The sequence below is a fragment of the Podarcis bocagei genome (assembly GCF_964188305.1).
Source record: "Podarcis bocagei genome assembly, chromosome: 1".
Taxonomy (NCBI): domain Eukaryota; kingdom Metazoa; phylum Chordata; class Lepidosauria; order Squamata; family Lacertidae; genus Podarcis; species Podarcis bocagei.
In genome coordinates this window covers 4,982,532-4,997,916 of record NC_138125.1, presented here as the reverse complement: position 1 = coordinate 4,997,916, position 15,385 = coordinate 4,982,532, and the positions used below count along the sequence as shown (strand labels likewise).

The 15,385-nt window shown below is 52.7% G+C and overlaps 1 protein-coding gene across 1 annotated transcript in view; it reads right to left on the bottom strand.

The window, feature by feature from the left end:
• NID2 (nidogen 2) overlaps nucleotides 1-15,385 on the bottom strand; it is a 100,401-nt gene that overhangs the window by 70,940 nt on the left and 14,076 nt on the right. Inside the window, exon 3 of the mRNA XM_081191170.1 lies at nucleotides 7,183-7,409. Coding sequence (XP_081047296.1) covers nucleotides 7,183-7,409 — 227 coding nt within the window. The remainder of the gene's footprint in view (nucleotides 1-7,182; nucleotides 7,410-15,385) is intronic.

Here is a 15,385-nt window from a genome sequence, read left to right as displayed (position 1 = left end):
AGAAAAGCAATGACAAACCTAGACGGCATCTTAAAAAGCAGAGACATCACCTTGCCAACAAAGGTCCGTATAGTTAAAGCTAGGGTTTTCCCAGTAGTGATGTTTTCCCAGAATTGATGCTTTTGAATTATGGTGCTGGAGGAGACTCTTGAGAGTTCCATGGACTTCAAGAAGATGAAACCTCTCCATTCTGAAGGAAATCAGCCCTGAGTGCTCACTGGGAGGACAGATCCTGAAGCTGAGGCTCCAAGACTGGCCACCTCATGAGAAGAGAAGACTCCCTGGAAAAGACCCTGATGTTGGGAAAGATGGAGGGCACAAGGAGAAGAGGACGACAGAGGACGAGATAGTTGGATAGTGTTCTCGAAGCTACCAGCATGAGTTTGACCAAACTGCGGGAGGCAATGAAAGACAGGAGTGCCTGGCGTGCTCTGGTCCAAGGGGTCACGAAGAGTCGGACACGACTAAACGACTAAACAACAACCAACTGTGGCGATCGCACAGGGTCCCCGGACATCTGACAGTCTATTGATCCCTGTGCCACCACTGTGCTCGCTTCCCTGCGGCCACCAACCTGTTACTCTCGGGTACACATGGAGTCCAGACAGTTATTAAAATTGAACCAAATAAACAAGTTTATTTTATAAGCGTTAACAAGTTTAAGGTTTCTCAGATAATATTCTTGTCAGTTTCTTAACTTTAGTTTCTTTACCAGCCTATACCTTCCTAATACCTTCTGACTGATTATATCATCTGTTTGACTGACTCCTCTTAACAGATTCTCTCACTCTCTCACAACAGACTAGCCCAACCCACAGACTTATCCTTTCTCTCTTCTCTAACTCCAGACTGACTTCTTAACAGCTCTAACTCTAACTCCTCCCCTTGGGTTCCTATTGGTTAATCGTTTTACAGGGTCTTTTTGGTGGTGGCTCCCCAATTGAGGAATCCCCTTTCCTGGGGAGGTGCATCTATCTCCTTTGTTATTAACTCCCAAGAGGGATTCTGAAAGGTTCCTGTTTGGTCGGGGTTTGATGGCTGAAAGATGCTGTTGTTGCTGGCAGCCTTGACCTTGTGAGCTTCTAAATTGTTTTCAGATGCTCTCAATTGTTCTTGCTTCTAAAATGTTTTCACTCGTTTTATTTTAATTTTAATTGCATGGTTTCGCTGCGTTCTTGTTGGCCGCCCTGGGCTCCCTCGGGAGGAAGGACGGGACAGAAATGTGATAATAAACAAGGCAATGTTCAGCTGCTGGAGGCAGTAAATATCTGTGAACGCCAGTTTTTTGGAATCGCAGAGAGAGAACAGGCCAGGGGCCTGATCCAGCACATGTATTCACATAGAGAGCTTCTCTCACGGACTTATTTCAGGAATGTTTGGACTGCTTGGCTTTGACATACTGAGTTGCACACGTCATTATTATTGGACATTGTATATATTATTTAAGATTTCTTTTTGTGTGTGTATAATTTTTATTAAGTTTTCTATTTTACAATTTAAAATATTCATTAAACAACCTTAAAACTTCCCTTATTCTCTTTCCATGGTTCAATTTGCATATCATAAGCCCCTGCATATTTTAAATAAATTAAACCATTCAGTATTCCATTATTGCATCCATCAAAATTTGTTGAATTTATCTTAATGGTGCCAACATTTTCAAGTGTTCAGAGTTTCCCCCCATATATTCAATAAACATTTCCCAATCTTCTTTAAACGTATGTTCTACCTGTTCTCTTATTCTATATGTTAGGTCCACAAGCTGTGCATATTCCATCAGTTTAAGTTGCCATTCTTCACTCATTTTCCATTTTTGGACTACTAAAATATGGGCCACAGTAGTGGCATACATAAATAGCCTTTTTTGACACCTGGCAATTTCCATCTGAATTATCCCCAACAAAAAGGACTCTAGTTTGGTGGGGTTTTGGGGGAAAAAGTACTTTTAAACCTTTTTTTTCAATTCATTGTGGATTATTCCCCAATACTATTTTACCCTTTTACAGGTCCACCACATTTATTATTATTTAAGATGTCATGTAATAAATACAAGGTGTTGAAATGCTGTACATGTTAGACCTTGGTTAGCGAGACCTAGAATCAAAGAATCAGAGTTGGGAGGGAACCGCCAGGGTCATCTAGTCTGACCCCTGGCAATGCAGGAATCTGGACTAAAACATCCATGGCAGGTGGCTGTCCAACCTCCCCAGGCAGCCTGGCCAATGAGCAGGGATGATGGGAGTTGTAGTTTCAATGTGTTGTTGGGCTCCCAGCTTCCATGACCCTCAGGCAGCCTGACCAATATTCAGGGATGATGCTCATTCCAGTGACATCTGCAGGGCACCACATTGGCTACTCTCGAGTAGCAACTGTGTGCTCCAGAGGTGTTCAGGGAAAGATACATATCACATTTGGGATATCAGGATTATTATTATTATTATTATTATTACTATTATTATTATTATAATTATTATTATTAGGACGTGGGTGGCGCTGTGGGTTAAACCACAGAGCCTAGGACTTGCTGATCAGAAGGTCGGTGGTTCGAATCCTCGCGACGGGGTGAGCTCCCGTTGCTCGGTCCCTGCTCCTGCCAACCTAGCAGGTCGAAAGCATGTCAAAGTGCAAGTAGATAAATAGGTACCACTCCGGCGGGAAGGTAAACGGCATTTCTGTGCGCTGCTCTGGTTCGCTAGAAGTGGCTTAGTCATGCTGGCCACATGACCCGGAAGCTGTACGCCGGCTCCCTCGGCCAATAAAGCGAGATGAGCGCCGCAACCCCAGAGTCAGCCACAACTGGACCTAATGGTCAGGGGTCCCTTTACCTTATTGTTGTTGTTGTTGTTGTTGTTGTTGTTGTTGTTGTTGTTATTACTATTATTATTTTATTCTCCAGCCACTGGGGAACAAAAGATTAAAAATACATTAAAACATCAGTCATTAAAAACTTCCCTAAACTGGGCTGCCTTCAGATGTCTTCTAAATGTCAGATAGTTGTTTATTCCTTTGATATCTGATGAGAGGGCATTCCACAGGACAGGCGCCACCACCGAGAAGGCCCTCTGCCTGGTTCCTTGTAACTTTGCTTCTCAGAGCTGGACCTCAGTGTCTGGGCAGAACAATGGGGGTGGAGACACTCCTCCAGGTATACTGGGCCGAGGCCGTTTAGGGCTTTCAAGGTCAGCACCAACACTTTGAATTGTGCTCGGAAACGTACTGGGAGCCAATGTAGGTCTTTCAAGACTGGTGTTATGTGGTCTCGGCAGCCGCTCCCAGTCACCAGTCTAGCTGCCGCATTCTGGATTAGTTGTAGTTTCCGGGTCACCTTCAAAGGTAGCCCCACGCAGAGCGCATTGCAGTAATCCAAGCAGGAGATATCTAGAGCGTGCACCACTCTGGCCAGTCAGTCCGCAGTCAGCGAGGGTCTCATCCTGTGTACCAGATGGAGCTGGTAGACAGCTGCCCTGGACGCAAAATTGCGTCTCCATGGAGAGCTGTGAGACCAAAATGACTCCCAGGCTGCACACCTGGTCCTTAAGGAGCCCAGATAGAGCACTACATCAGGAAAGAATCCAGGGAAGATTTTGCACAGGTCCTGGGCGAGGAAGAACTGGTGAAATGAAGAGAATTGAGAACTGATGGATTTCCTATCTGGGTGGCGAATATGCAGCCAAGTAGATAAGATGCCAACAAAGGTCCGTATAGTAAAAGCTATGGTTTTCCCAGTAGTGATGTATGGAAGTGAGAGCAGTACCATAAAGAAGGCTGTTCGCAGAAGAATTGATGCTTTTGAATTATGGTGCTGGAGGAGACTCTGGAGAGTCCCGTGGACTGCAAGAAGATCAAACCTCTCCATTCTGAAGGAAATCAGCCCTGAGTGCTCACTGGAAGGACAGATCCTGAAGCTGAGACTCCAAGACTTTGGCCACCTCATGGGAAGAGAAGACTCCCTGGAAAAGTCCCTGATGTTGGGAAAGATGGAGGGCACAAGGAGAAGGGGACGACAGAGAACGAGATGGTGGGACAGTGTTCTCGAAGCTACTGATATGAGTTTGACCAAACTGCGGGAGGCAGTGGAAGACAGGAGTGCCAGGCGTGCTCTGGTCCATGGGGTCACGAAGAGTCGGACACGACTGAACGACTAAACAACAAAGATAAGATGCCAGTCTGGGAATGAGAGGAGGGCCAGGGAGGCAGAGATTGTGTGCATTCTCCACAGCTTTCTTCCGCGACAGTTGTGCAAAACGCTGGGCGGATTCGGAGCCGCAAAAATAGCTGGCAGGCTGCAGGTCCCCTAAGCATCTAGAAGCAAACAAGATCTCCCTTCACAGCTCGGATATTCGCACATTCCTCTCCCCTTCCCTCATGTCAGCCAACTCCAAGCCAGAGAACAGCTGGCATTTGATAACAGTGGGAAATGGAGACGGCAGCTGCGGTTTTACAGGCCCGGCTCCTCAAGTCGGTCACGTTTCAAGGAAATTTCTAAATACCCGCCTCCCCCTCCCGGTCCCAAAACTCCTTCTAATGCCAGCTGAAGCTGCTGTGAAGCATCGCTGCTGCAAATGTCCAGATCAGGGGTTTGGTACCCTGAGACCTTTTACGAGGACCGGCTGTGCGATTAGGAAGCAGATTTGAGCTGGCAAGAAAAGGCCACAAATGGTCAGTTGTTTAATTTACTAGCAGCCTTGAAGATACAGGATTGAACTAGCAGGGCCACCGCTTTGACCCAGCAGAGTTCTTATGTTCTTATGTCAGGGTTCTTCAGCAGATACGTCATTACAGAATCATAGAATTGTAGAATTGGAAGGTACCCCGAGAATCATCTAGTGCAGGGGTTGGCAAACTTTTTCAGCAGGGGGGCGGTCCACTGTCCCTCAGACCTTGTGGGGGGCCGGAGTGGGAAATGAACAAAGAACCCAGCGATGCATTTTACATAAAGGGACAAAGCGTTCTATGCAAGAGCACCAGGCAGGCCCCACAAATAACCCAGAGATGTATCTTAAATAAAAGTATGTTTCCAAGCACAATTCAAAGTGTTGGTGTTGACCTTGAAAGCCCTAAACGGCCTCGGCCCAGTGTACCTGAAGGAGCGTCTCCACCCCCATCATTCTACCCGGACGCTGAAGTCCAGCGTCAAGGGCCTTCTGGTGGTTCCCTCACTGTGAGAAGCAAAGCTACAGGGAACCAGGCAGAGGGCCTTCTCAGTAGTGGCACCCGCCCTGTGGAACGCCCTCCCACCAGATGTCAAAGAGATAAACAACTACCTGACATTTAGAAGACATCTGAAGGCAGCCCTGTTCAGGGAAGTTTTTAATGTGTGACATTTTGATGTATTTTTGATCTTTGTTAGAAGCCACCAGAGTGGCTGGGGTATCCTTCAGATTGGGCATCCAACATAGACACAGTTTGTAAAAAAAAAGGTAAAGGTAAAGGACCCCTGGATGGCTAAGTCCGGTCAAGGGCAACTATGGGGTTGCGCCGCTCATCTTGCTTTCAGGCTAAGGAGCCGGTGTTTGTCCACAGACAGCTTTCCAGGTCACGTGGCCAGCAGGACTAAACCGCTTCTGGCACAACACAACATTGTGACGGAAACCAGAGCGCAGGGAAACGCCACTTACTTGCCCCGCTGCAGCAGTACCTATTTATCTACTTGCACTGGTGTGCTTTCGGACTGCTAGGTTGGTAGGAGCTGCGACAGAGCAACGGAAGTGCACTCCGTCACAGGGATTCGAACCGCCGACCTTCCGATCGGTAGGCCCAGGAGGCTCAGTGGTTTAGACCACAGCGCCACTCACGTTCACAGTTTGTACCTAGTTTGTACCACATGGCAAGAACACACGCCGGTCAAGGGCAGGATGCCAGCAGTCAAAAGAGTGACCTTAGCAGGTTTGCAACAACATCACCATCCGAGAAGGATATTTTCCCACAGGTTTTCCACACAGTGCTGGCCTCTCTTTGAAACCAAATTTGGAAAGAGGGGCAGAACAGCACGTATCACCCAGCAGGCATGGCATTATCTAAGGAAACAGCCAGCTAACACAAACAAAGTTAGCATGCAACTTCTGACACCAGATCCAAACGCAACTCCGCTTTCTGATAAGGCAGACTGGCATGCTTGTTTGGTGTCAGAGTGCAAGAGGTTCAAAAACAAATCTAACTTTTTGGCTGTGAAGCTTTAAACACAAATAAATCAGAACTCTTCTCCAAATTCTGCACCCAGAAGTGTTGGATTCTGCAACCTGTAATGAGCTGGGCAGATGTGCATAATTTTGCAGACTTTTCATCATTTGTTTTGCAGCTGTTGCAACATGGGGAAGCCTCACTCCCTGGAAATGTGTTCAATGAAAGCAGAGTTCTGTGGAGGGCAGATTCCGCACCCGCTGCCAATTCCTTTGTTTGCACACTGCGGTGGTTCCCAAACTGTGGACGACACCAAGTTATTCGCCTCTGATTCACTTTTCCCCCAAACTAAAAACACCGCCAAGCGCTGCACCCTTTCTCCAAAGGGGAGTCCTTTTGGGCAGAAAAGGACTGGTTCCTTCCCCTCGGTGGGCAAGCAGCCCTGACCTAAAGGCCAGACTCTCCCCTGGAATTTCCCTGCCAAACCCTTCAAAGATATCAACATTTGGCACATACCCACAAACTGCAAAGGCAGAAGGAAATGACCGTATTTTTCGCTCCATAAGACGCACCCGACCATAAGACGCACCTAGTTTTAGAGGAGGACAACAAGAAAAAAAATATTCTGAATCTGCGCAGTGCCTCTCCAGCAAAGCGGGAGGAGAAATGGAAGGGTCTCCGTTTATCCTCCCGCTTCACTAAAGGGGCGCTCTCCCTCTCTGCGCAGCGCCTCTCCAGCGAAGCAAAGTCAGAACAGCAAGAGGGATCACTGCGCAGAGAAAACAGCGGTCCCTCTTGCTGTTCTGGCATCTGGGATAGCTGCGCCAAGCCTCTTCAGGGCAGGGGGAGTGTTCCAGGAGAGCAAGAGGGATCGGTGCTTTCACTGCGCAGCAATCCCTCTTGCTGTTCTGGCTTCAGCGACAGCGGCGCAGCCTGCATTCTCTCCACAAGACGCACGCACAGTTCCCCTTACTTTTTAGGAGGGGAAAAGTGCGTCTTATAGAACGAAAAAATACAGTAAGATGCTTGGAGGTAGAACCAGACAGCACACCAGTTACTTACTGGTAGAGGTTCTTGACTGACTGCTCACTGCTGGTGACGCTGTGGTATGGCCCTTCCCGGCGCTGATAGTCCCCTCTGCTGAAGCCGACTCTGGCCGGCAGCTCCAGGTGGACGTTGTAGGATTCTTTGGGCCGTGTCCCAAAGAACTGGACCCCATCCTCAGGGTAGAGGAAGAGGGCATAGGCATCCGAATCGCTGTAGGCCAAGACTGCTTGGAAGGTGTTGTGCTGTGGAAGCAAAGTGCAGAGACCCAAAATTAATCCTATTCCGATCAAAGCAGAGAACAGGCATCAGGTGTGGGGCAGGGGAAAACTAGGGGCATAAAGTGAGCTCCCGGTTGCTCCTTTCCACATGGAGCTCTCTGCCAGTGCCAAACAGCTGATGAGCGCTGGAAGGAAAGCCACACCCCCCCTCCTTGGGGATGGAGATGCTAGCTTTGAAGTCTGTTTGCAAGAAGCAGTTGGATATTCAAGCCACTTTCTGCAAACAGGGCATCTTCCCCCTGCAGAGGCCTGGAGCCGGTCGCTCGCCTGCTCATTTGCAAAACTGACACTGGACATCTCAAAACTGGGCATCAAAAGAAACATGACTTCGTAACTTATAAAGTAGCACTACATGCGTTGGCAGCTAAGAAGATCGGGAGAAAAGAACTAGATAAAATAGCGGTCAGTTGCAAAGGTGATTCGGACATTTAAGCTGGCACATTCTACCTTGCTATTCTATCGTATGCAACAAATAATTTTTAGGAGATGTGATTGTGGTTTATTGCATCTGCAGTGCCTGATGTTTTTATGCTTAGTGTTGCTTTTCTTTTTGTTCCCATTGTGAATGATGCCATGGCCTTTAGCTAGTGCAATAAAGTTGATGAGGATGGTGATTAAAAGAAATAGATTGGTTCCTTCATTGCAAGGCACTTTGGGGCCCTTCCAACTTCATAGTTCTAGAAATCTAATTCTGCACCAGATACAGAACACAGCAGTGGCATGGCCCTAGATCAGGGGTCTGCAACCCGCAGCTCCGGAGCCGCATGTGGCTCTTTTACACCTTTGCCGCGGCTCCGGGGCGGATACTAGCGAGGGGAGGAGGCGCATTGTGCGCCCCGACACTCCCCACTGTGGCGGGCGCTGTACTGGCTGTGACGTCACCTTCCCGCCCACCCGCCCGCTATAATGTAAGGGGCATGTACGCTGGTCACTGCATTGAAAGGGGACATGTACGCTGGTCACTGTTTTGAAGGGGAGTGAAGAACACACACACACAAAAAGGTAACTTGTTAATTTAACGTTTATTTCTATGAGGAGGAGTAATTCTGAGGGGTCAAACAAAGAAATAATAAAAAGGGACAAAAAAGTTATTTTTATAATGACGAGTTTTGCGGATCCCAGTTTCTTTTTCTTCGGAAATGGGTCCAAGTGGCTCTTTTTGTCTTAAAGGTTGCAGACCCCTGCCCTAGATTATCAGATCAAGGGAGGGGTCAGCTTTGCTGCACAACTCCAGTTAAGGAGTAAAGGTCTGCATGGGCAGATTCCATTTCTTCCACTCCTCCTTTCCCAGAAGGCTGCTGCTCAAAACGCCCTGTAAAACTGCCCTGTTTGGTATCATTCATCTCCCCTCCCTCCCGTCTTATCTCCCTGCCTTTTAATCTCAACTCGGCTGCAAGGACGGGAAATAAATCCGTTTTCCTCCATTGGATTATCTCCCCCTCGGGAGCCGCAAGAGAGATTCCAGTTTTCACCCAAGCCAAAAGAAGCTCAAGAGACGCAATCGCCGATTCCCAAAAAAGGGAGAAGTTGTGGATGCAAGCTTGCTTGGAAACGGGCCCTTGGACTCAGCCCAGGCACGTGGGTGGAGGCTGGTTGTGAAAACCAACGAGGACGACACAGAACTCTGCACATGCTCAGAGGCACTTCTTCCTTGTCCTTAAACCTTCTCCTTCTCCTCCACACACACATTTTCCAAGAGGGATTTCCTTTCCTTTCCCTGTTGACCCCTCCATTCTTTTTCAGGCCCAATCCTTTCCATTTCCTTATATGTCTCATCGCCTTTAGATCAGGCTCTGGTTGATTTGACCCCTTAAACTTCGACGGCTGTGCCAAATTTAGTAGAGAAAAAAACCCTGCGTGGCAGAACATCTCTCCCACAATATTTCAGATGCGTAAGGATTTCCTCTCCTAGACTATTAGACTGGCACTGTATCCTGTATCCTTTGGGGCGCCTCCTTTAGACCTTCCTCTTTCAACAACCCTTTGAAGCTGAGACCTTTCCCACCCAGCAATCATTTTGAAGATGTTTTTCAGGTGCGTTCTCATTTGACGCTTGCGGCCCTGGGCTCGTTTGGGAGGAAGGAGACAGGATATACATTTGACTCTGTATGTAAGCAACAGTGTGCTGGTCCCGGGGGTAAGGTACCGTGAGTGTAGCAGAGTCCACACGAAGCGGGGCGAGGTCCGATGCAGAGAGACGGGCGGGGAACAGGAACGCTGGAACAGAAGGCTGAGCAGGTAACAGGAACACCGGATGGTCGGGAACAGGAGGCCGAGCAGGGAACAGGAGTACTGGATAGTCAGGAACAGGAAGCCGAGCAGGGAACAGGAGTACCGGTTAGTCAGGAACAGGAGGCCGAGCAAGGATCAGGATCACAGGAAGGTCCGAAGCCAACAACGACGTTGCTCCCGCAACCTGGGGCCGGGATGAGTGGGCTTTTATCCTCTTCTAAGGTCAGGGGCGGTCCCGACCCCCAGGAGCCCCGCCTACTCTGGCCTTAAGGCGAGCACTCCTCCTGGGGGCAACTAGTTCCCTTCGCCTCTCTGCCCTAAGCCTCTGCAGATCAGGAGAGGCCGAAGGGTTACTGGGCCCTGGAGGAGGCTCACCTGTGGCCACTGAGTCATCAGGCTCCTCTGGGGCCAGGAGGACTTCACCTGGGGCCAGCTCCTGCTGCACTGCCACAGGTGCAGGCTCTTCAGCCTCTAGGCCTTGCCCCAGTTCAGCCGGCCCTGGAGGCGGGGACTCCTGTGCAGGCTGGGATTCCTCTGTTTCATCCTCCGAATCGGAATCCCAGGCCATCACACCATCCCCCCTCCCAGGCCCCCCCCTCAACCGAGGGTCCGGACCCGGCTTGCCGGGGTACGTCGCATGGAACTCTCGGAGGCAGGCAGGTGCGTGGACGTTGGCCGCTGGTTCCCAGGAACGGTCCTCCGGTCCGTACCCCTTCCAGTCAATGAGATACTGTAGCTTTCCCCTGCGGTATCGGGAGTCTAGGATGCGTTCCACCTCGTACTCAGGCTCTCCCCGAACCAACACTGGCTGCGGTTGGGGACGGTTCGGGTGGAACTCGTCGGGTGGGGCCACAGGACTCAAAAGGGACCTGTGGAAGACCGGGTGAACCTTCAGGGTTGCGGGTAACCCGAGACGGAATGCCACAGGAGAGACTTGGTCCACGATAGGGAACGGGCCGGTGAAGCGGGCGTCCAACTTCCGCGAAGGTCGAGAGGGGTGGAGATGGCGAGTGGAGAGCCAAACCAGGTCACCGACGCGAAGTTCCGGCCCCACCTGGCGGTGGCGGTCGGCCTGGGCTTTGTACGCTTCCTTGGCCTGGTGCAGTTGCTCCACCAAAAGCTGTTGCTGGGACTGGAGCTCTTGAAGCCACTCCGTCACTGCCGGGACCGCGGATGCCGGCAGCACCTCTGGAAACAGCCGTGGATGATAACCATAGCTGGCCTGGAACGGGGTCTGCTGGGTGGACGCATTCACCGCGTTGTTATAGGCGAACTCCGCCAATGCCAGGTGGTCGACCCAGTCATCCTGCTGGTAGCTGCAGTAACACCGGAGGTACTGCTCTAGCACCGCGTTCGCCCGTTCCGTCTGGCCATCGGTCTGTGGGTGGTAGGCTGACGAGAGGCAGACCTCTGTCCCGAGGGTCTGGTGTAATGCTCGCCAGAACCGGGATGTGAACTGAACGCCCCGGTCGGACACCACGCGCTCAGGTAGTCCATGCAGGCGGAAGACATGCTGAAGGTACAGCTGCGCAGTTTCCTTGGCTGTGGGTACAGATGGACAGGGAGCGCAGTGTACCATCTTGGTGAAATGGTCGGAGAAAACCAGAAGGCAGGTACAGCCACGAGACGAGGGTAATTCCACTATAAAGTCCAACGAAACCGTGTGCCAAGGGCGCGGTGGAACTGGCAATGGCTGAAGTAGGCCGGGGGGTCGCCCGGTAGGACCCTTGGCGCGACGGCAGACATCACAACCAGCAACGTAGCGAGCCACGTCAGCCTTCAGGCGGGGCCACCAAAACTCCCGACTGACCAAATGGGTGGTCCGATACCGTCCAAAGTGCCCCGCTGCTGGGGCATCATGGGCCATCCGGAGAACCTCCAGCCGTAGTGGCCCTGGCGGGACGTACAGACGACCGTGGTGCAGCAGCAGGCCCTGATGCAGGACCAGCCCCGGATATTGTGGACTGGACCCTTCAGCCAGCTCCCGGAGACGATCCTGGGCCCAAGCGTCGACCCGCTGCTGTTCCCGCACCCGAACCTGCAGTGGCTGCGCCTCCTGGGTGGCCAGGAATGCAGCCGGAGGTAGAATCGTGGTGGGTTCTGCTTGCTGTACCGTGTCTGCGTCGTCTTCAGGTTTCCGGGACAAAGCATCCGCCTTCTGATTCTGAGAGCTAGGGATGTAGCGGATCCGAAACTGAAACCGGGAAAAGAACAACGCCCACCGGATCTGTCTTTGGTTCAGCTTGCGGGTGGTCTGGAGGTACTCCAGGTTCCGGTGGTCGGTTCTCACCTCCACCGGATGTCGTGCCCCCTCAAGATGGTGGCGCCAGACCTCGAAGGCTACCTTGATGGCCAGTAGTTCCCGCTCCCACACAGTATAGTTACGCTCCGCTGGGAGGAGCTGGCGGGAATAGAAGGCGCAGGGTAAAAGTGGCGCTTCCGGTCCGTGCTGCTGAGACAAGACGGCACCAAGAGCCGTACTGGAGGCGTCAGTCTCTACCACAAAGGGTCGAGAAGGATCCGGATGCTGCAAGATTGGCGCTCTCTGGAAACAGGCCTTCAACCCTTGAAACGCCTCCTCCGCCTCCTTGTCCCAGGAAAACGGCGTCTTGGGGCGCAGTAGTCGGGTCAACGGGGTGGTGCGGTGAGCATAGTCCGCAATGAAGGTTCGGTAATAGTTGGCGAACCCCAGGAAACGCTGTAGGTCCTTGCGGTTCCGAGGTGCCGCCCATTCTCGAACCGCTGCCACCTTCCCAGGATCCATCTGCACCCCACCTGGTGAGAGTCGGTGACCCAGGAAGTCCACTGACCGCTGATGAAACTCGCACTTGCTGAGCTTTGCATACAGACGATGCTCGCGCAAGCGCTGCAGCACGGTCCGGACATGGCCTTCGTGGCACGCCGGGTCACGGGAGTAAACCAGAATGTCATCCAAGTACACCACCACATACTTGTCTAGCAAGTCCTGGAACACGTGGTTGATGTACCGTTGGAACACAGCAGGCGCGTTGCACAAACCAAAGGGCATAACCAGGTATTCGAACTGTCCGTACCGGGTCCCAAATGCGGTCTTCCACTCATCCCCGGCGCGGATCCGAATCAAATTGTAGGCACCCCGGAGGTCTAGCTTGGTGAACACCTGCGCCCCTTGCACCCGCTCCAGTAACTCCGAAATAAGGGGCAAAGGGTACCGGTCCGGGATGGTGATTTTGTTCAGGGCCCGGTAATCATGGCAAAGGCGGAGCTCCCCACATTTCTTTTTAACAAAGAGCACTGGCGCAGCAGTGGGCGAGGTAGAAGGCCTAATGAACCCACGCTCCAGGTTCTTGCGCAAGAAGTCCTGTAAAGCCTCGCGCTCTGGCTCGGTTAACGAGTATAAGCGACTCACCGGTAGAGGCGCTCCGGGCTGGAGGTCTATGCCACAGTCAAAGGACCGATGCGGCGGTAGCTGGTCTGCCCCCCGTTCCTCAAACACGTCGTGATAGTCCCGGTATTCAGCGGGGAGCGTTGCAGCAACCTCCTCAGTGGGCGCAGCTGCTAGCATCTCAGTCTCAGCCGGAGAACTGGGGTCTGGGAAGTGTACAGTCCGTTTGACCCAGTCAATCCGCACATTGTGAGCCTCCAGCCAGTCCATCCCAAGCACCAGGGGGAACCGGGGCATGGAGGCAATATCCAGAGTTCGCATCTCACGGTGCTGCTGGAGGCACAGGACCAGGGGCTGGGTCTCCTGAGTGACGGCACCCGAACGCAGGGGCCGTCCGTCGATTGCCTCCACCTGCACCGGTTCTGGCTTGTTCCGCAGTGGCACCCGATGCTGGGCAGCAAAAGCAGCGTCCATATAAGAGCGGGTTGCGCCCGAATCCACCAGCGCATGGGTAAGAATCCATGGCCCCCCTGGAGGGTATAGATGTACCGGAACCATAAGGTGTTGTAATTCAATTGGTGCGGCCCCATTCTGTGCTGTTTGGGACCCCCGGTAGCCAGGGCCATCAGCTACTGGGGTTTGGTGGTTTCCCTGTGGCTGGCGTTTCTCAGGACAGGACCTTGCATAGTGTCCGCTTCCGCCACAATAGAGACAAAGATTCCCCTCCCGACGCCGCGACTTCTCTGCGGGGGAGAGGCGTGGCCGCACTGCCCCAAGCTGCATAGGTTCCTCCAATGACTTAGCTGGGCCCGTGGGGCTGCTGGTCGACACTGGGGCCAAGAACTGGAGGTGCCGGCGGTCCCGAGCCTGACGCCGGTCCTCTAGCCGATCGTCAATCTGTAGACTCCATTGGATAAGGGTGTCTAGCGTGGTGGGGCGTTCCATCGTGGCCAGCTGGTCCAGTATCTCATCTGAAAGCCCCTCGAGATACTGGTCCCGGAGAGCCGAGTCGTTCCAGGTCAAGTCCTGTGCCAGCAGCCGGAATTCTGTGGTGTATGCGGCCACCGTGGACTTGCCCTGTCTCAACTGCCGAATCGCCCGGTTGGCTTGACTCCCTTTCTGGGGGTTGCCGAACGCGGCCTCCAAACGATTGCAAAACCCCGTATAGTCTGCCAGCAAGGGGGAGTCTTGCCTGAGTAGCGGCAACGCCCACTTGGCCGCCTGGTCCTTTAACAAACTAATCAAAAAGTGCACCTTGGTGCGGTCGTCAGGAAAGTTCCGGGCTCGCCCCTGAATATATAGCTTGGCCTGGGCCAGGAACATAGGAAAGCTGGCCGGGGCTCCATCAAATTTCTCAGGCAAAGCCACTGGGTACTTGCCAGGAGTCGGGGCGTCGGCCCCAGGAGCCGGTAGGGCTTCTAAGCGTTGCTGAAGTGCCACGACCGCGTCACTGAGCTGCTGCACGGTGTGAGTTAAGGCCTGGTTCTCCTGGGCCAAAGTCACCAGTGCAGCCGCCTGGTCCTCCATGGCCTCTGGCTCTTCCCGAACGCACCCCTACAAAGGGGGAGTGCGGGTGGGGCGGGAGCAAACTGTGCTGGTCCCGGGGGTAAGGTACCGTGAGTGTAGCAGAGTCCACACGAAGCGGGGCGAGGTCCGATGCAGAGAGACGGGCGGGGAACAGGAACGCTGGAACAGAAGGCTGAGCAGGTAACAGGAACACCGGATGGTCGGGAACAGGAGGCCGAGCAGGGAACAGGAGTACTGGATAGTCAGGAACAGGAAGCCGAGCAGGGAACAGGAGTACCGGTTAGTCAGGAACAGGAGGCCGAGCAAGGATCAGGATCACAGGAAGGTCCGAAGCCAACAACGACGTTGCTCCCGCAACCTGGGGCCGGGATGAGTGGGCTTTTATCCTCTTCTAAGGTCAGGGGCGGTCCCGACCCCCAGGAGCCCCGCCTACTCTGGCCTTAAGGCGAGCACTCCTCCTGGGGGCAACTAGTTCCCTTCGCCTCTCTGCCCTAAGCCTCTGCAGATCAGGAGAGGCCGAAGGGTTACTGGGCCCTGGAGGAGGCTCACCTGTGGCCACTGAGTCATCAGGCTCCTCTGGGGCCAGGAGGACTTCACCTGGGGCCAGCTCCTGCTGCACTGCCACAGGTGCAGGCTCTTCAGCCTCTAGGCCTTGCCCCAGTTCAGCCGGCCCTGGAGGCGGGGACTCCTGTGCAGGCTGGGATTCCTCTGTTTCATCCTCCGAATCGGAATCCCAGGCCATCACAAACAGTTTGTTTCTTTTAAGTATTTATAAGCCGTCCTTCACCATAAAGAAGGCTGATCACCGAAGAATGGA